General features: G+C 32.2%; 1 protein-coding gene across 1 annotated transcript; it reads right to left on the bottom strand.

Moving 5' to 3' along the window:
* Positions 1-10,010: 10,010 nt before the first annotated feature.
* LOC149216724 (L-gulonolactone oxidase 2-like) lies at positions 10,011-15,205 on the bottom strand. The gene is made up of 3 exons (XM_089391267.1): positions 14,442-15,205; positions 13,156-13,411; positions 10,011-10,849 (listed from the first exon to the last, which is right to left on the bottom strand). Exons 1-3 carry the CDS (start codon positions 15,132-15,134, stop codon positions 10,032-10,034), a joined length of 1,767 nt encoding a protein of 588 aa, XP_089247393.1. The 5' UTR covers positions 15,135-15,205; the 3' UTR covers positions 10,011-10,031.
* Between the last annotated feature and the right edge of the window lie 4,087 nt (positions 15,206-19,292).

Raw genomic sequence — 19,292 nt, 5'->3', positions numbered from 1 at the left:
CCATCATATCGAAAGCGTTCGACTCACGAACTATTTCTCAAAGAGTGGCAACATGACAACATCATGAGCTACGATGGTGCAATATTCGGGTTTATGAAGATTGGCGTGAGTGAACTCTAATATCATATTCACCACACATATAATTTTAATAATATGGCAAATGGATCACAACTAAATATGGCCCATTTCTGGCTACCTAGGTTCCCTACATCAGATCACATGTTTCGAGCAAGTACTTCGTTAATCCTTTCTTTAGTTCCAAACGCTGTTTTTTTTGTTCCATGAGAGAGTACTCAATGCCATAATCCTCACTATCATGTTTCTCATTAAGCCACTCCCTGGTTCATATGGTATATTAAAGCCATCCTCTTTATATAATATTAGTGGTGCAACATTAAGGGGAATCTTCAACTAATTCCTTGAAAACAGGATGTAATGAAAACAAGTTAGCTTACACTATTGACACTTTCATCTAAGGGCATGAAAAACAACCATTTTCATGTGAGAGAATGAAAGCAAACAAACAATACTAAAATTATTTATTCAAGAAGCATGAACCATAATTAATCCAAATTAGGGTGTTATGGGTTGCATGGGTTGAGCGAGTCAAGATTTAATTGGGAGATCAATCTAAACATGGACACATAATCTTAGAAGCATTTGTGTGTATGCATTTTATAAGGTGAGGGTTGATCCACGATGATATGGGTCCTTGTTCATAATGAAATAGGGTTCTAAAGATGCATAAGAGGGGGGGAGTAGTTTCATAAACCATAGTGCGATCGAAAGATGCTTTGGCAGCAATGCAATATTTTTTTGTTCTATCACGATGCACATGGTCAAGAAACAAAGCTGGGATCATCTTAGACTTCGACTGCATTGCCAAACAATGAGTCCCTTCCCACCCTAGTGCAGTCATAGAAATGAGGCCCAACAATGCCAAGATGATGTTATGATGCTCGATCAGTGATAACACATGTTTGTGGAAATGTAGCTAAAGGATACGATGATGTTAGACAAGGTCATGGTTTTATTTGATCATCAGGGTTTCAGGTGCGCAAGATGGGGACCACAATACACAAACCCAAATGCATTTGGAAGGGATGAGGATGATAGTGAGGCAATGCCATCGAAAAAATGTATTCCCATAAACCCTAGAGGGTGAGGATTATTTCAAAGCAGGTTTGTACCTTCAATCACATGCACCTAGGGTTACAAAGATGCTAAGGGAAAGTCATGACCCTCACAAACCCTAATGCACATGCTGAGGTGAAGGATCTGCCAAGAACCTGGGGAAAATGTTCTGAAATGACTCTCACCATGATGCCAAGTGATGCCAATGAGAACGCACCCCTAGAGGCATGTGAATTTGGTAACAATAGGGAGGGGGTCATGCTTTTGACAATCTAGGGTTAATCCCAAACCCTAATATTTTCAATCGTAATGGAAGCCAACTTGAATGCATGCCTGTTCAAATATGGGACATCTACTAATCGCGATGCATATCATGCGAGGATGAGCTTCAAAATCATGAGAGACTCTTAATGCATCAATAAAGCTATTAACCTTCGAAACCCTAATGCGATCCTAAGGCCTATGTATGAGATAAAGCATGATGTGTTGATGCAATGTATGAACCATGAGTGGGCGCATCAAAGGGGTTAGATAGGGAAGGTCGCAGGGAGAGTAACCGGTTGAATGCCTTATCTCAACCCTAGTAGCCTGGGGCAAGCAGTGGGATACCCAAAATATTTGGGTGGTGTTGTAGCGGCTACAACAGGTTTCTTTAAAGTAGGAATTCTAGAAAATTTTGGTGCAACAACTACAATATATCATTTGTATATAATTGACCCCTCTTAGGGGTACTCTAATTAAATTAAATATATTTTGTTTCTCATGATATTTTGTGGGCTTGCTATAGGTTTTATTACTTGGAGCTTTAATATATTCTTTGATTCCACAACTTTGAATGTTCTTATAGGTCATATACTTAATTAGTTCCTATGCATCATCTATGAAAGAATTAAACTTGTCACTGTTTTGATTTTCTTTTTTGTACTTATATCAATATCTTTAAAAAATAGGATAACTTCGCTACTTTTGAAGCTTTGATGTCTTGACCAAACAATAGTTCTTGAAAATTGGTTGAAGTTTTATCCTTTATGTTTTTTGGACTATACATAACACCAGGCTCTAGGATGATGACATTATAACTCCACGTATGTGGATTTTGGTGGATGAAGAGGTTTATGTTACTAGATATGGCTCAAAATACAATTGTGATTCATTTTACTTTCTTAATCTCCTAGATAGTTTTTGTGATTCGAATAATAGTTGCATGTGTCTTTCTATATTTTGTAGATAAATGAAGGTAGTGTGTGGTTCCTAAAGATGTTGTATTTGTTTCAAATTGAATTCTTTGGCATGCAGTTGTGCATAATGATTAATCCTTTGACATGTTTCTTTGATATATTTCAACTCTTTGATTTTTTTCCTAGGACATAGTTTGTAGTTTGAACAATCCTTTCTAATCAAGTCCTTTTGAACTGCCATGACTTTAACTAGTCATTGTTTCAAAATAATAATTACATATTGCAATTCAAAATAGGAGAGGGATTTAGGTCCATTTTATTATTCCTAATCTCCATAATTCAAAATTGATTGTTTCAAAATAATAATTACATATTGCAACTCAAAATAGGAGAGGGATTTAGGTCCATTTTATTAATTTTAATCTCCATAATTCAAACTTGCATGATCTATAGCAATGTTGAAAAAGTTTCTATTATAAATAGGTAAAACTCATCTTTCAGGGTCCTTCCTCTGTTCCCTTGTATCTCTTTACTAGCTCCCATTCCTGAGATGGTTGGAATCTTAGTAACATACTTGTCACTACCTGCTCCCAACTCTTTCCATTTTCTCTATGTGCATCCTTCCAATCGACCTCACCACACATTCTTATTCAAGTTGAACAGGAAAATAGACAACCTATTCGAGTACATTTTCAACTCTTATTGGATAGATCTCTTACCTATTCATATTAAGAGATTGAACTAATCTTTATTACACACTTCTCCATTGCATTGCAAATTCTTCCTAAACTTGAAAATATAACATAACATAACGTTCGACCTTGGAATATCACTAAGTCTGTGTGTATTATATATTACATACACTCTTTAGAGGTTAACCCACGTGGGAGGTCATACAATAAATTTGAGGTCCTCGTGGCATTAGAATACACATGGATATTGGATGGCGTGCTATCCACGTGAAGAGATTTTACGTGGAAGGGGTCCATGAGGAATGATAGAATCCTAGCCAAGTGTCTTTTTTGACAGTGACGATATGCTTGTTTAGATCGAAGATGGGGATTATGAAAACACTGTTAGTGTAACTACATACACTCGGCCCCCTTCTGCATAGGTTGAGAACCGAGGTTCGCAACCCATGGATCTTTAGGCAAAATAACAAAGTTTCTTTTCTGCCTTGGAAGTATTATCATGTTGGTGTTTTTATAAGAAATGGAGGTTACCTTCTTTCCGAGACTAAGTTTTCATACCAGGTTATGAAATCGACCTTCTTGTTTATTTATCCAGTTTCTCTGTTATAATATACATATTCAGTGCATTTAGGTTAAATTATTGTAATTTATGTCTACTAATTTGTAGTTTCGTGTTATATTACAAGTTAGGCTCACTATCTCCAAGGGTTCCATCGCGGTGTTTGTTCTTTCTCAAAACCACTAACAGTGTTACCCACCATTCATGGCGTTCCTCTTACGTAAGTTCTTTCTTACCAAAATTCCAATCCGAGTTTAAACCCTAGCTTTATTTTCGTCCTAAAAGGGTTATATATATATATATATATATCTATATATAAGAGATTGATATTTTTTCCCATTGCAAAAGGGAAATGGAGTGGAGGTCTACATTTGTCTTCTTAAGGTGAGACTCTAATTATCACAAAATTCTTCAATGTTCTTGTAAAATAATTTAAATAATTTCAAGCCTAACTAAGTGGTTTCTTTCTTGTGTCCATAGGTTAGTCTATGATCCAGTTGGGTTTTGTCAAGTGGCATTATTTTGGGGTTAACTTCATGCAAAAGTTTCTTATTCATGCTATGACTTTTAGTTACTTATTCAGTGGTACCATTTTATAGGGTTTTTGAGCTCGACTTCGGCTTCTGCTTGATGTTGGCCACATGGAAATTGTTGTAGTTGGGGTGTGAAGTAAAACCCTTTATCTAGCCATGGTTTATTCAATGATAATTGTCATGTAATCTCTTAAGGGTTTATTAAAAGTTATGGTTGAAGTAAAGGCACCAAAATAGAGCCATGTATATTGATTTATAATTAAGGGTTTTTACCCCTCCTTGTTATTTGATACTCTTATATTATGATATAGGGTTACAACTGACTTGTAGCATGACAATGTAATCATTATTTCTACTTCATGAAGGGTAATTCATATAATTTATTTCTTTTATTGTTCATGATATAGTAATTGCAACAAGGGCTTTATAGTATTGTTCATTTTTGTTTTCTTTTTTGCTCTGTGCATGCATGCCAGGGTATCCCTGTAGACTCTGTACATTTCAATTTCTGTTTAATTATACATACATATTCACATGAATGATATGGTTATTGTTTAGCTTCTTTAAAAAAATAAAATGAAAACCACAAGCTTAGGATAGTGCCCTGGTGGACTCTTGTCATGGATGTCTAATAAGGTTCTTCTTTAGGCCCTATTACTATCTTTCCCAGTACTGCTTGCCTCATGGCCAGTCGAAAAAAATTCTAGTCTTTTGGCCTATAGTATCCTAACATGGCCATAAATTTACTTTACTATTTTGCAATAGTTCTCTTCTACAAAATTCTACAATGAACTAAATTTTATGTGATAAAGAAGGTTATTGTATAAATACATTTATTTGTAAATTTCCCTTTTCTATTTCTACCTAGTTAAACCCTTGTTTTAATTAACCCTATCATTCCTATTTTCACATCCAATTATATAGGAAATACCAGGGTTAGTTTTTCTTGACTAGATGTTCCCTTCTCCTATTCCTCCAACAATGGAAAGCTTACTCCATACTTGTATCTATCAATTTCTTTCACATAACACATAGATACATATACAACAATATATATTTTATTCACAAAAAGTTAGTAGGGTTTGTTCATTCCCTAAATATACTCAGAGGCACTTACAATCATAATAAAGATCCTAATTATTCATTCATAATCCTGGACAGTAAAAGTAACATATTGAACATAGATTTTTCTAGACATTCATATACTTATCTAATTTTTTTTCCTGTAAATAGATCGAAGGCTATCATGTTCCTCCTAACCACGAACTACTTTTCTGAGTAGTTCCCCTTGGGCTCTACTCAGCCATGTTAGGAAAACAACATACGATCTCTTCTTTAGCTTCACCTCCTTAACCCTTTAGCAACATCCTACTAGTTTCTGAGTTCAGATCCAATGTTTCTCTCCCAATGGTCTTTTCTTTTAAGACCGACTTCCTTTATCTCCCACAGTCCTCTTTACACAACTTTTTCCCATAACATTTTTTCTAGTCATGAAATATTTAGTGGTATGTTTCAACCAACAGTTCAATTATATGGAAAAATGGAGGATTTTTCTTTTTGTTCCTGCCCCCCTTCTTGGGCATAATTGATTCCAATTGTTTTCCTGATAGTTAGGAGTCTAATCTCACATATGACAGCCTTTAACATATTTTCAAGAATAATAATGCACAACATTTTTTCTTTTCATTAATCAAAACAAATATTTACATTGCCATAACATATTCTTTCCACCACTTCACTTTTTAGTCACATGTCTAATATAAAATCCATAAAAAGAGACAAATTTATTAGGGGTATCACACACAAACACGCACATTCTAAGAAAATAATAATGAGGTTGTTCGAGAAAATAAATATGACGTTGTTCAGACTACCCACATGTATACTTACTTAAAAGTTCACAAGGCTAAAAAACAATATAACAATATTCATAAAGTTCACAAGGCTAAAAAACAATATAACAATATTCATAAAGTTCACAAGGCTAAAAAACAATATAACAATATTCATAAAGTTCACAAGGCTAAAAAACAATATAACAATATTCATAGGCATGAAGTCAATACGACAATATTTGTCAGGGCATTATAACTTCTCATATTACTAAGGCAAGTGGAAAAGATAACAACCATTCCACCCAACCAATTAAGATAACCCACATTTAACACACACATATTCAATTATTTGATTAAAAATCGACTTATATAAAATATTGAAAACAAAACAAATTTATTATGATAATAATGTGTAATTCTCAGCTATGACAATATAATATTTTTTTATTTATATAAATTAGAATTTGATGATGATGATGAATGTCCACTAAGACCAATATGGTCTATTGGACCTTAAGAAGGTAGGAAATTAGTCAAAATTATTTAACATATTATCTCTATGTTTGAAGAGAAGTGAGAGAAGTGTTCCCACATCACCATAGTTTTGTTGCCTTAATAGGTCAAGAAGGTTGGTAGTGTGACAAATATTTTGAATATTAGAATGAATTTGACTATAATTTGGGCAATCTAAGATAAAGTTCTTTTCATCTTCAATCCTCTTAGTATTACACAAGTAACAAACTCTTTCTTCCATAGCCTTTTGGGAGTATACCAATACCTAATTTCACTATAAAACTCATGAGAATTACTTCTTATCTTAACAATGTTCATTTTTTTCTTAATATTAATCAAGATAGTTAAATAATTATGATTTCCAAAATTAAAATTCATCACATCATTAAAATGTATTATTAGTATATTAGAAAATTCATTTTAGAATTTTATCTTTAATACACTTAAAACATATTGACAAATTTTACTTCTATATTCAAAAATTCATTTTTTTTGGTAGGTAAGCACCCACGGGGGATTTGAACTAGTGACCAATCGCAAGGAGCACCTTAACAGTGCACCCATTCACCATCAATCAAAAGCCCATAGACATATTCAAAAATTCATTTTACTTTTATATTCAAAAATTCATTTAAAATTGTGTTGTTTAATTAATTTTTATTTTTTTTAATAATTTTGAAAATAAAATAAAATTTATTATATTTAAAATTAATTATATATATTTTCATACTCATTATTAATAAATATTAATATTTTATTTATATTTCTTTCCATTATTATAAATATCCCCTATTACCAAATTGCTTTTCCCGAAAAAATATCCCTCAAATTGAAATTTAAAATAAAAGTATTATAAAGTTTTAAAATGTTGAATGATTATTTACTTGGACATCAAACCAAATAATGATTTTTTAAAATTAAAATGTGAAAAATCTTTATTACTATTTATTGTTAAAGTGGCTTAACATTTAATATAGCAATGCCTCATTCGTGTTGATTAGTAAGCATATCGATAGCTATTTTTAATTTTTATATTTATTATACCAGTGTTATGATATTAAAAAAAAAAATCATCAATCTATTTAGTTGCTTGCAATGAATATTATTTTTTTTTAAAGTAGTGATCAATTTTTTTCTTAAAAAACTTTTCAATAAAATTATAAAATTCATATAACAATTAATTTAATAAAATTATAAGATTCATATAACAATTTAAATAGATAATATTATAAAGTTTCAAATATATCTAACTTTTCGATCAAACTAAACTATATTAATAAAACTATAAGATTCCTATAACCATTTAAATTGATAATATTATAAGTTTTACATATATCTACTTTATAATTTATATGGATAATATTATAAAAATTAGATATAATTTCACCTATTCCCCTATTTTGTTTTTATTGATTTCTCATTTTTTAATTTTATTTATTTAATTTTAATTAATTAATTAATATTATTTATTATTTATTTTTATTTTTAGAAATTAGGTAATGAATTATATTTTTTTTAAATATAAAATAATTGATTTCAAAAATCTTTTTAATTTATAATTTTGAATTATTTTAAAATTTTATTTTAAAAATGTTCACATAATTTTGGATAAACGGTGATTAGGTGGTGATTAGGTGTTTTGTTAAGGCACTTATTGATGTAAAGTCACCTGTTCAATTCCTTGCCCCAATCGAGGTGATATATTGGATATAATGAAAATGTAATCCTACCAAACTTAAAGAAAAAAAAAATCATTTCAAAAACATTATTTTTAAATGAAACTATAAATTAATTTAATATTTCATAAATATATTTTTCAACATTAATCAAATTATATCACCCATGTTTTTAGATTAATCACTCATTTTAATTTTGTATGTTTTTATTTCTTTTTACATTTATGAAAACATTTGAACGTAAAATAAACTTAAAATAAGAACAAATTCTTATTATAAATAATAAAATAATGTTAGTAAAATATGATTTTCTTTTAAGTTTTTCCAACTTAAATAATTAATATTTAACAACAATTTTTTTTAATTATTAAGCATTAACTCATACAACTTAAAGATCATCATGTGCATATCATCATTAATACTCTATAGGTAAGAGTTTAAGTATTTTCATTTCTAGGATGTGTTTAATTATAAAATCTTCTTGATTTACAAAAATAGCCTTTGGTGAACATTTATGTAGACCTTGCAAAGCACAACCATATTTTTTTATAACAACTCCTTACCCTATTCTCGTAAAAACATCAATCCACTCACTTGAGAAGTGTCCCTTCAATCATATTTAACTCTCTTTTTTTAATTTCTTTAGAATTTTGTATTTACTTATAACACTATCAAATGTAAGATTGTGATTCTTTCCCTAGTGGGGGAGGCCTTCATATACGAGCAAAGTCATCTGCTCAATCTCCCCTAATACATCTTTGTAGAATCAAGGGGTGTCTAGATCAAGGGCACGGTAATAAGTAATATCTACATTCATTGAATCCTTTTACTTTCTGAAGTAAGCATTAGAAACCTTCATATAACACATCAAAAAATATTATACAACTCAGTGCCACAGAGGCTTGTTTGTACCATGTCTCTTCATTTTTTCACATTTAAGAGAAAATGCCTTATTTTAGATATACCAATATTGATTGTAGTATGGTGGAACTAGAAGGACAATGATTTGGAAGGACTTAAATGAAAATATTGAATGGACCACCAACGAGTACATCTCTTGCATATACCAGATGGAATAGCATAAGGAGGAGACCCTTTTGAATAAAAACCAATAATGAATGTTGTTGATAGAGGTGAGGATTTTGTCCAATGGGAAAAATGGAACCCAAAGCACTACATGAATCCCAATGTGTAATAATGGTAGCTAACATTAAACATAATGAAAACCATCTAGTCAAACACTAATGATGAAAATCAATGTTGGGCACAAAGTCACCTATCTATAATGTAATAGGGCCAAGGTGCTACGCTAGGTCTATTCTCAGACCAATTTGTCAAAGTCAATAAGAGCATATCTATGAACAAGAAGTCAATGGAGACCTTCTATACTTTTACGAGTATACGACTTAGATATTTGTTGATAATGAAAGTGACATGACAACTCAGAGTGGTTGAACAATAGTAACTTGGGCAATAGAGGCTCAAGAATGAACAATGATATAAATCTACAACACTTAAATTAAATTTTTTACTTATTTTAAAATGCATTGATTCCATTTTCAAAAACATTATTTTTAATTGAAATTTTTATTTAATTTAAAATTTAGTAAACATTTTAGTTTAAACATTTAATCAAATTATATCACACATGCTTACATTAGTCACTAGTTTTAATTTGGTATCATTTTTTCTCTTTTCATTTATGAAACGTTTTAAAGTAAAATGTACTTTAAATAAAAACAAATTCTCATTAATGACATAATGAAACAATTCCAATAGTTGATTTTCTTCTAATATTTTCTAACATAAAATAATTATTATTCATTTGTTTTTAAATTAATAGCCATTAACTCATACAACTTCAAGTGCATCATGTGCATATATTACCATTAATACTCTATAAGTAGGAGTTTAAGTGTTTTCCTTTCTACATACATGTGCTTCAATATAAACTCTCCCTAATCTACAAAAGTAGCCCTTGGTAGGAGCACAATGAACATCTTGTGAACATATGCATAGACCTTCCAAAGCACAACCATCTTTTGTTATAACAACTCCTTCTTTCCCTATTCCCAAAAAAGCATCAGTCCACTCACTTGAGAAGAGTCCCTTGGGATCATATTTGGCTCTTGCTTTTAAAAACTCCTTAGAGTTGTTGTACTTACTCATAACACCATCAAATGCAAGATTGCGATTCTTTCCCCAATGGGGGAGGCCTCCATATTTGAGCAACACCATCTGCTCAATCTCCTCTAACACATCTTCATATAGTCGAGGGGTGTTTGGATCATGAGAACGGTAATAAGTAATATCCACATCCACTGAATCCTCTTGTTTTCCTAAGTAAGCATTAGAAGCCTTCACATAACGCATCAAAATACCACTATACATCTCAGTTCCACAAAGGCTTGTTGGAACCATGTCTCTTAGTTTTTTCACATCTGAGAGAAAATGCCTTATCTTAGATATACCAATACTAATTGTAGTCTGGTGGAAGAATTCTCCATTTACCCGAGGATCCCAAGGACATGTAGTCAAGAGTGCATCCTCAATGCTTGTTAAGCATGATCCAGAAGCTTGAAGTTTGTATTGATATCCAATCACTGGGTAACTTGAAAATACTAATTCATTGTTTTTCAATCCCGTTCCTACATCCACAAGAATCGATACCTGTAATTTTGATGAAACACACTTCCATTTATCATTCTTGCTTGCTTCTTGATTCTCCTCTGTAAACAAATTTAAACCCACATTAAAAAACACTATAAGAATGATGGAATTATCATTAATCTATCTAAATCCCCTAAAAACTCCACATGTCTATACTCTATGTAAAAAACTCCACATATCTATACTCTATGTAAGTTTTGAATAATCTAATGAAATTTTGTTTACTACAAAAACAAATTACTATAAAAAATATTTTATGGATATTTAATATAATTTAAATCTTTAATATCTATCTAATAATTATCAATAATTAAATGCTTTTACATTTCCTTATGCAAGCATATGTATAGGTAGATATCTAGAGTATGAACATGAAACTTAGACTTATATAGTTTGGATAGAAAGACTGAAACTCTTTTGTTACTGGATGGCATACAATGTGGATAGGTGGTCAACAGGTTTGGTTTCCCACTAGGCAAGTTGAGGCCACCTAGCCAATCTATATGGTGTAAATTTACTTTATAAACTAATGAAAAAATAAGATTTACCAAACTCAACAAATTTTTTTTCTCCACATTAAACATATCTATCAACATAATTAAAAGAATTAAACATATCTATCAACATAATTGAAAAAACACACACAACAATTATCAAACATATATTAACAATTTCAAACCAACTTTACCAAACATATATAATAATAAAAATAAAAACATTCGACCTACCATATTTGGAATAAACATAAGAAATTACAATATTTGGAATAAACATAAGAAATTAATATATTGATGTGAGCAAGGACGATAAAAGTACTCATTACAATATTAAAAAATATATAAAGAATTTCAATTCTAAGAAATGGATTTATAAGTGTCATAGTAAAAATTTAGGTATTTTTATGTTACTTAAGTATTTAAATTAAAAAATTATTATATTATATTAAAAAATTATTATAATTAAATATATTTAAATTAAAAAATAAATAGTATATTATATTATAAAAATTATTATAATTAAATATTTTTAAATAAAGAAAGAGATTATTTATAAAATAATAATAATATATATAAATATTATTATATGTAAATTTATGGATAAATTATGATGGGATAAAAATTAAAATTAAAATATTAGTAAGATATTAATTAGAATTTTGAGGAGAGGTGTTTCCAAGCATATGGAAAAGACATTGTGATATCATCTTATTTGATGTTATGTGATATTGCATCAATATAAAAATAAAATAAAATAGTTATTAATTAAAATATTGTTATTTAGTAAAATATATTTATATAACTTTGGATCTATCAAAATTCGGAAGGGGTTCGAATCTCTTTTCACTCTAACTCAAGAGAGTTGATCCTTCTAAGTAGATCCCTAGTTAAGATAGATCTAGATTGGTATTAAAAAATAGAATTATATCTTTGTTTTGATTGGAAATTCAATACAAATAAAATAAAAATCAACACTTACTAACTTTATAATCAAATATGAAGTTGGAAAATTCTTAAAGCACAAAGTTTCAAAAAAATTGTCATTTTGGTGACATATTATATATATATATATTGTTTTTTCTAAAATATTTTTTTCCTAAAAAAATATCTTTTTTTTTCTAGTAATTTTCTTAACCTTTTAAATAGTTAAAATTATAATTATTTAAAATTATTTAAAAAAAAAAAAAGATTTCATTAAATACCAATAGTTATCTCCACTATCACTATCATTATTAACAAAATAAAAATAAATTAGGAGTGGCCGGACGGGAAGAGTACTCTATGGTTTAGAGGAGGACAAAGTGTTCAAGTACTCATGGGATCTTGGTCATATGACAAATAATCAAGCAAATATATATGATTTTTAATAGGGACTTTTGTTAGCCAAAGAACATCCAGTGAACACACTTATGATTATGGGAGATTCTCTCCTAATTCTACATCATTTGATAAAAAACTCTCTCCCAAAGAAGAAATCTATGGAAAACATCATGAAAAGAAAAAGAAAAATTAAGGAAGATATTCCATCCTAAATCATACCTACTACAATTCTCTAATGGTGGATGAAGTCTATTAAAAAAAATTCCCTAGTAACATTATATGTTATATATTTTGTTAAAAATACTTTTATAAAGTATTCACTTAAAAAAAATTCCTTTTTTATTTTTTATTACTCCTCTATGGAAAATCATATATTCTCGTTAAAAAAAACAATTAGTGAATTAACTTTGTAATATATAATATATTTACCTCAAACCAAATATAAAATTATATAATAGAAATACTTTTTCTATATAAATAAATAAATAAAATAAAAATAAATTCTAATTAATAAAATTAGATAAATTTCAAACATAAAAATTATTTACCTCGGCTCCTCACAGCACTTAAAACAGCGGTTAACGTGGAACGAAATCCTATGAAGTCATTGATGCCATCTCCAGACGAGTTCAAGGGAACGCGATCGTCCACTCTGTAGATTACTGTCGCCTGCGAAGGATACCATGTCACATCGCCAAACTCGTGATCCATTCCAAATTGCACTATTCTATCCTCTAAATCCGAATCATTTTTCTCCATATTTGTGATGGAACGCTTGAACATCGGTTCCAGCTCCAGTGTGACCTACCGCATACAAACACCATTTAGATTTAGATTCCATTGCATGCCATTCTTAACTAAAAGGATTCAAAGGGAACTAAAGGATTTAAAAGAAGAAGGGGGTGGAGAGTGTTTTATTTTTTTTATAAAACAGAGTCAGGAAAGTAGAATTATAGGACGGGAAAACCAAGAAAAAGTGAGGCTTCAACGATCATTTGTTTGTTAAGTTATTTAATAAAAGTGGAAAAAAAGTTGGCTTAAGATGATTGCTGTACAGGAGAAGTGTAGGAAGAAAATTTGGAGGAAGCAAAATGACAAGTGGATGAGTAAATGTAGAACTAATTGGCAAGATTGTCCTAATTCTAAAGAAGAGATAAAAAATTGCGTGTTCGATTCAGGTCTACTATGTAGGAAAAACAAGTTGGAAGAAAAAAAAAAAAAGCTATATGTCAAAAATTTCAACCAGTCACAATTGCATGATGAAAAGACTTATTTGAGTGTCGCAATCAAGGGAAAGGCTAAGATTTTAATAGCACAGCTGAGGACCCGATCTCACCAAAAATTTGTATTTTTTGTAAAACAAGAAAGGTTGAAAGTTGAAACCTAGTGGCACATCATCATGGAATGTCCAGCTTATGAAGACATTGGTATTCAGTGTGAAAGTGGTCTAAAAATGGACAGTTGGAACAAACTGTTTGAGAGAGCGAAACTTAAGTTTAAGAGAAATTTTTCAGCATAAATCACAAGATAAATCATTTGTCGACGCATTTCGAACCAACAAGTGTGGTTCATCGTCAAGACAAGTTGAAAAATCAGATCCATCTTTGCCTGTTAAATAGTATGAGTAGATCCTCCAACAATTAACAAAGGTAACGGTTAAATTTGACTAGGGACCCAGGTCTTCCCTAGGTCAAAACTTGACAAAACTACCAATTTTGTGAAAACTTGAAATTGTGGTATCTTATTTGGGGAGGAGTTTAGGTCCGGTAGACAGCTGGGTCTAGACATAATTAAACTATATCATATCATTAGTGATTTTTGGTGAGTCTGTTACCTGAGAAATGGCGCCGAGAACTCCCAAAGAAACTTTGACCGCATTGAGATCGTTGTCGGCGTCCGTAAGACTTACAACTTTAGCGTAGCCCTCACTTGGAGAGGCCGGAACGACTAATCTGATACCAACCACGTACTCGTGCACTGCGCTGCCCTTAAGGAAGAGGGAACTCCCGTGAGCTCCGGTGGCGACCATGCCGCCAACGGTAAGACCCAACCAGTATGGAGAATGAGGCAACGCCAGCCCCACTTTGGCAGCGGCGTCGATGAGTTCCTTGAGAGGCAAACCACTGTCCACATGCATTCTCATGCTCGATTCGTTCACCCAAATCACGCGGTTCAGATCCCGAGTGCTGATTATGAGACCCGAATCCCCGCCTGGGCACACCAGTTTGGGAATACTGTGAGAGTATCGGGTGACAACTCGCATCTTCTGATTTTTGCTGGTGGCATTGGCAACCGAAGCAATAAGCTCCTCTTCGGTGGAAGGAAAAACAACTTGTGCAGCCCTGCAGGTGCTTCGATCGGGAAATACCCCATACGCGTTAGAGACTGTGCAGTTGGTGGATCCGTTGGCACAGATAACCACAGGACCCGGAGGACTGCAACTTACACGGATTTCGGTTTCCTGAATGTAGCATAGAAGAAGAAAAATATAAAAACAACATCCATGACGCCTGACTATAGAATCCATAACTTCAGCGCCAAGAAAACAAAATATGTTCCACTGGTTGGTTAGATGGGGTTCAGGAATAAGTTCTAACACTAAATTGGCTCTGCATGAGTCTATCATGTGTAGAAAATAGAGAAGAGTGCAATGTCTTTTTAGTATAGTTGGGGCCACCATGGTTCTCAGTTGTCAGTGAAGCTTATCTAATACGAAAACGCCACTCCCATTACTGAGCACCGCCATACTCCAAAAGTAGGCACTTTCCTCCAAGTCCAACAAGGATCCGTCGGTGTCTGCAATGAATTCCACTTGTGGAGGCACTTTCCTCCAAGTCCAACAAGGATCCGTCGGTGTCTGCAATGCAATTCATCACTTGTGGAATTATGAAGACGCAGCTTGTAGTGGAGCCCATGATCGATGGCAATGACGAAGTGAAAGGAAGAGGAGTGATTTTAAAGAAATCACCAGACAAAATGGGGACCTGCAGATAATTTATAACCTTCAATCTGCAAACCGGAGCTCATGATCGAGAGATATGGCCAAGAAAAAGGGTGAGCTTTGAAAAATGTCAACTAAATGGACATTGATGAAATTTATAGCCGCATTTAGTGAAGATTCAACCTACCCTGTAGTGGCCTCATGATCGAGGAGGACCATGACAAAGAAAAATAAAAAGCATAGTGCTTCTTAAAATATCCCCCAAAGATCTATAGTCGTAGTGGAGGTTATGATCCCTGGCTATGAAGAAAGGAAAAGCTTGATATTTTAAAATAAACTAAGGAGTGTTGGGTAAGGAAACTTTGCTTTTACTTAAGTGATAGGAGTGTTTTGGAATTTAGCAGTGTTTGCCAAAGAAACTTTTTTGTTATATAAATCATAAAATGATTTTTCAAGAATTTTTTGGATCGCTGCCTATGAAGAAAGGGAAAGCGTTAAATTTAGCAGTATCTGGCCAGGAATTTTTGTTCTATGAATGAAAGATTTTGGAATTTAGTAGTGTTTGCTAAAAATAAAAGTATAAGGTTTAATTTTTTTTAATTATTTTTAAAAATAAAGATTTATAGTATTAATGTGGAATATAGTTTATTTAAAAGAGAAAATTAAACCAATTACATTTATTTTAATTCCTTATATACCAAGTGAGATGGACAAAATTTCTTGAAATGTAAATCTCTTTTAAAGTGAAAAAAGATTTAGCACTTAGTAAATCCAAAATTAAAATGGATCTAAGATAGTAATAATATATTTGAAATTATTAATTTAGTGATATGATCTTACCATTTCGAGGTGTAGTAATATCATCATATACATGATTAAAAATGAAATCTAAAATCCTTTAAAAAAATATATAAAATAAGAATTCCCCACTATGTTTATTATTCCAAAAATTTTGATAATATATTTCTTTACTAATAATTGATTTTTATTTTATTTTATTTTTTTATTTCATGGGAATTGATTGGCATTGTACTGCGTCATACAATTTAGAATGCTTAACATTGAAAAATATATATTTATTTTTCAATATTATTGAAAAGCTATTTTTCAACCATTTAATTGGATGATAATATATATTTATTTTTCAATATTATTGAAAAACTATTTTCCAATCATTTAATTAGATGATAACTTTAAGGTTAACTTTGAAAAATATATATTTATTTTTCAATATTATTAAAAACCTGTTGTAATAATTTAATTGGATGATAATTAGAAAGTCTTATTGCAGCCTTTGCACAATATAATGCTATGTGGATAACTATCTCACATATTTTATGCCATTAATTATGGATGCGGTTTCAATATTCATGCATGGTTTTTAAATATTTGTCTACCGATCTTTTATTCTTAAGCTTTGCAAGAAGCTTATCCAAAAATAAAATCCTTGAAAATGACCCATACTCGGGTAAATTAAAGATTTACCACCAATTACTTCCCACCATAATATTAAGTGAGTCTATATTAAATATTTCCCACCATAATTTAAGAAGTCTTTATATAAAAAATGGAAAAATTTGTGAATAAATATACTTACCACTAGTTACTTCCCACCCTTATGTGTAGAATTACTATTTAATTTATCATTGACCAATGTAAGTTATAATTTTTATGCAATCTACATATACATCAATACATTTACACGTGAAAATCAAGGGAATTAATTTCTTATTAATGAATACAATGAACCAACCAGAGATGGGACTACCATTTTCCACCCGACCATAGATTGGCTAAGCCAAGTCTCTCCTTAGCTAATCACCCCTGTGTCATATTCCAAGCATGAATGTGGGACCCATAGAACACACCAAAAACACCAATCAACATGGATTCCACTAGAGTTCTCCGTCTACGCCACGAGGAATTTGAGTGCCTCCTAGTCTCTCAGGATTTACCGTACATCCACAGTCTGATCCAGGGATCACTAGGCCCTACACCAAGACATACTATCCAAGCTTTACCATGCATCCCATCCTAGGATCACTAGGCCCAACAGAGAGAAAATCCACCTCTTGGCTTTACCGTATATCTCACCATTCACCGACAAGGATTCCTAGGCCCACCGAGGCACACAATTTGACTTTACTGCAACGAATAGTCTAGTTCAGGGGTTAATAGGCCACTGACTTCGTGATCCTCAGTCTGGTTGAGGGACCACTAGACCATGTGTTTGTCAATTCAAATATCCACCCCACCCAGCTTCAAACCCAATCTGACCATCCCACATAAACTGTATGAGAGAACCCATCTCATCAAAGCTATCATGAAATTTCAAGGTTGGGATGAACATATAGTCACACATGGAAAAACCCATGCCATGGTAGAAAAGAAACACATGAAATCCCATGCATGCCAAATCTAGCAAGGAAAATACACATGCAAGTCGATACCTGCAATGAATCCCGATGTCGATACCTGCAATGAAACCCGATGTCGCTGCTTGATATTTCCTTTCCCTACTTAATCTTTGCTTCATCTTGCCTTTTTTGCCTTTCTTGCACCAATGCCAAAGTGCTCCAAGAAACTCTAAGTGTCCAAGAGTGTGAGAAAGAGAGAATAATGAGAGAGCTCCAAAGCTAAACTGACAAAAGGGTACCAACTAATCCGCAAAAGCCTTTTTATGGATGAGGCCTCTATTTTCTTCATTTTCCCTTGTTTTCCATCATTTTCCTCCTCACATGAAACCTGTGACCTTTCACCTCCGTGTCTCCTAATTTCCATTATTTTCATAAATAAAATGCCAATAAATGCCTCATGTCTTTCCAAAGCCTTAGCCATTTCCTTTGCCAATTTCCTTAGTGATAAACAACCAAATGAACACCCACACTAGGATGTCTTTCCCAACATTCATCTTGGAATATGTGTCCCATCGACCGTGGTTATTGTTTTTAACTTTTATTACATGGAATTTTCACCAGGGTTGTTACAGAACCCTCCCCCTTGGGGGAACATCGCCATCGATGTTCAATGACCCCTATAACTAATAAGAACATTGAAAACAAGACATACTGCCCATGGAGCTTTATAACACAACTCGTTGCAGTATTTACAATGACCATCTGCTAAAACATAACAACATGACTAGACGACAACCATACCGCATACTGTAGATTTATAACGCAACTCATTACGTATTTACAATAACCACATATACACATATGCAAATCTGCGAAACCAACAAATAAGAGAATACGATTCTCATATCAATTGACAAGGGAATCCAAAGGATCACACCTCCACCCTTAAAGTAATACCATGATTCACCTCCTTCCCAGGAAGTTCAAAATCCACTACAAAGTCCAATCTGGATCCAGTATCTAGCGCTATAATCCTGCGCCACTTGTCCTCTCAGTGAACAATTACCGACTCATCGTTTCAGGGTGCACTCCCAATGTACATCTGATTCCATCTGGAAATGCTCATGAATAAAACAAATATATCCCCGACTTTCCCTTCTCTGCTACACAGTCCCTCGGGCAATCTGGTCACCCCTTTCATGCAATCACTCACCTTCCAAGTTCCCTGACATCCCATATCATGCGTGATCCATCCCTTGGCAAGGATTCATCACATCAAAAGATCAAACAACCAAGGCATATACCTGCCTCAAATCCATCATATCAGTTATAGCATGCTCATGGAAATCAATGGACATTATTGGGTACTAGTGTCCCACAATGGTCT

The sequence above is a fragment of the Pinus tabuliformis genome, chromosome 1_1 (assembly GCF_031772625.1).
Source record: "Pinus tabuliformis cultivar Carrire ecotype Pingquan chromosome 1_1, CPIR1, whole genome shotgun sequence".
In the NCBI taxonomy this organism is placed as follows: Eukaryota; Viridiplantae; Streptophyta; class Pinopsida; order Pinales; family Pinaceae; genus Pinus; species Pinus tabuliformis.
The sequence above is the reverse complement of the archived record's forward strand: the minus strand, read 5'-3'. Positions and strand labels throughout refer to the sequence as shown.

What these genes read in the sequence shown, in the direction of transcription:
- LOC149216724 (XM_089391267.1), bottom strand. Translation starts at nt 15,134, where the DNA reads ATGGATTCTATAGTCAGGCGTCATGGATGTTGTTTTTATATTTTTCTT. An exon ending in TTCTCGGCGCCATTTCTCAG is followed by an intron (nt 13,412 to 14,441) that starts GTAACAGACTCA and finishes TGTATGCGGTAG; the next exon opens with GTCACACTGGAGCTGGAACC. An exon ending in AAGTGCTGTGAGGAGCCGAG is followed by an intron (nt 10,850 to 13,155) that starts GTAAATAATTTT and finishes ATTTGTTTACAG; the next exon opens with AGGAGAATCAAGAAGCAAGC.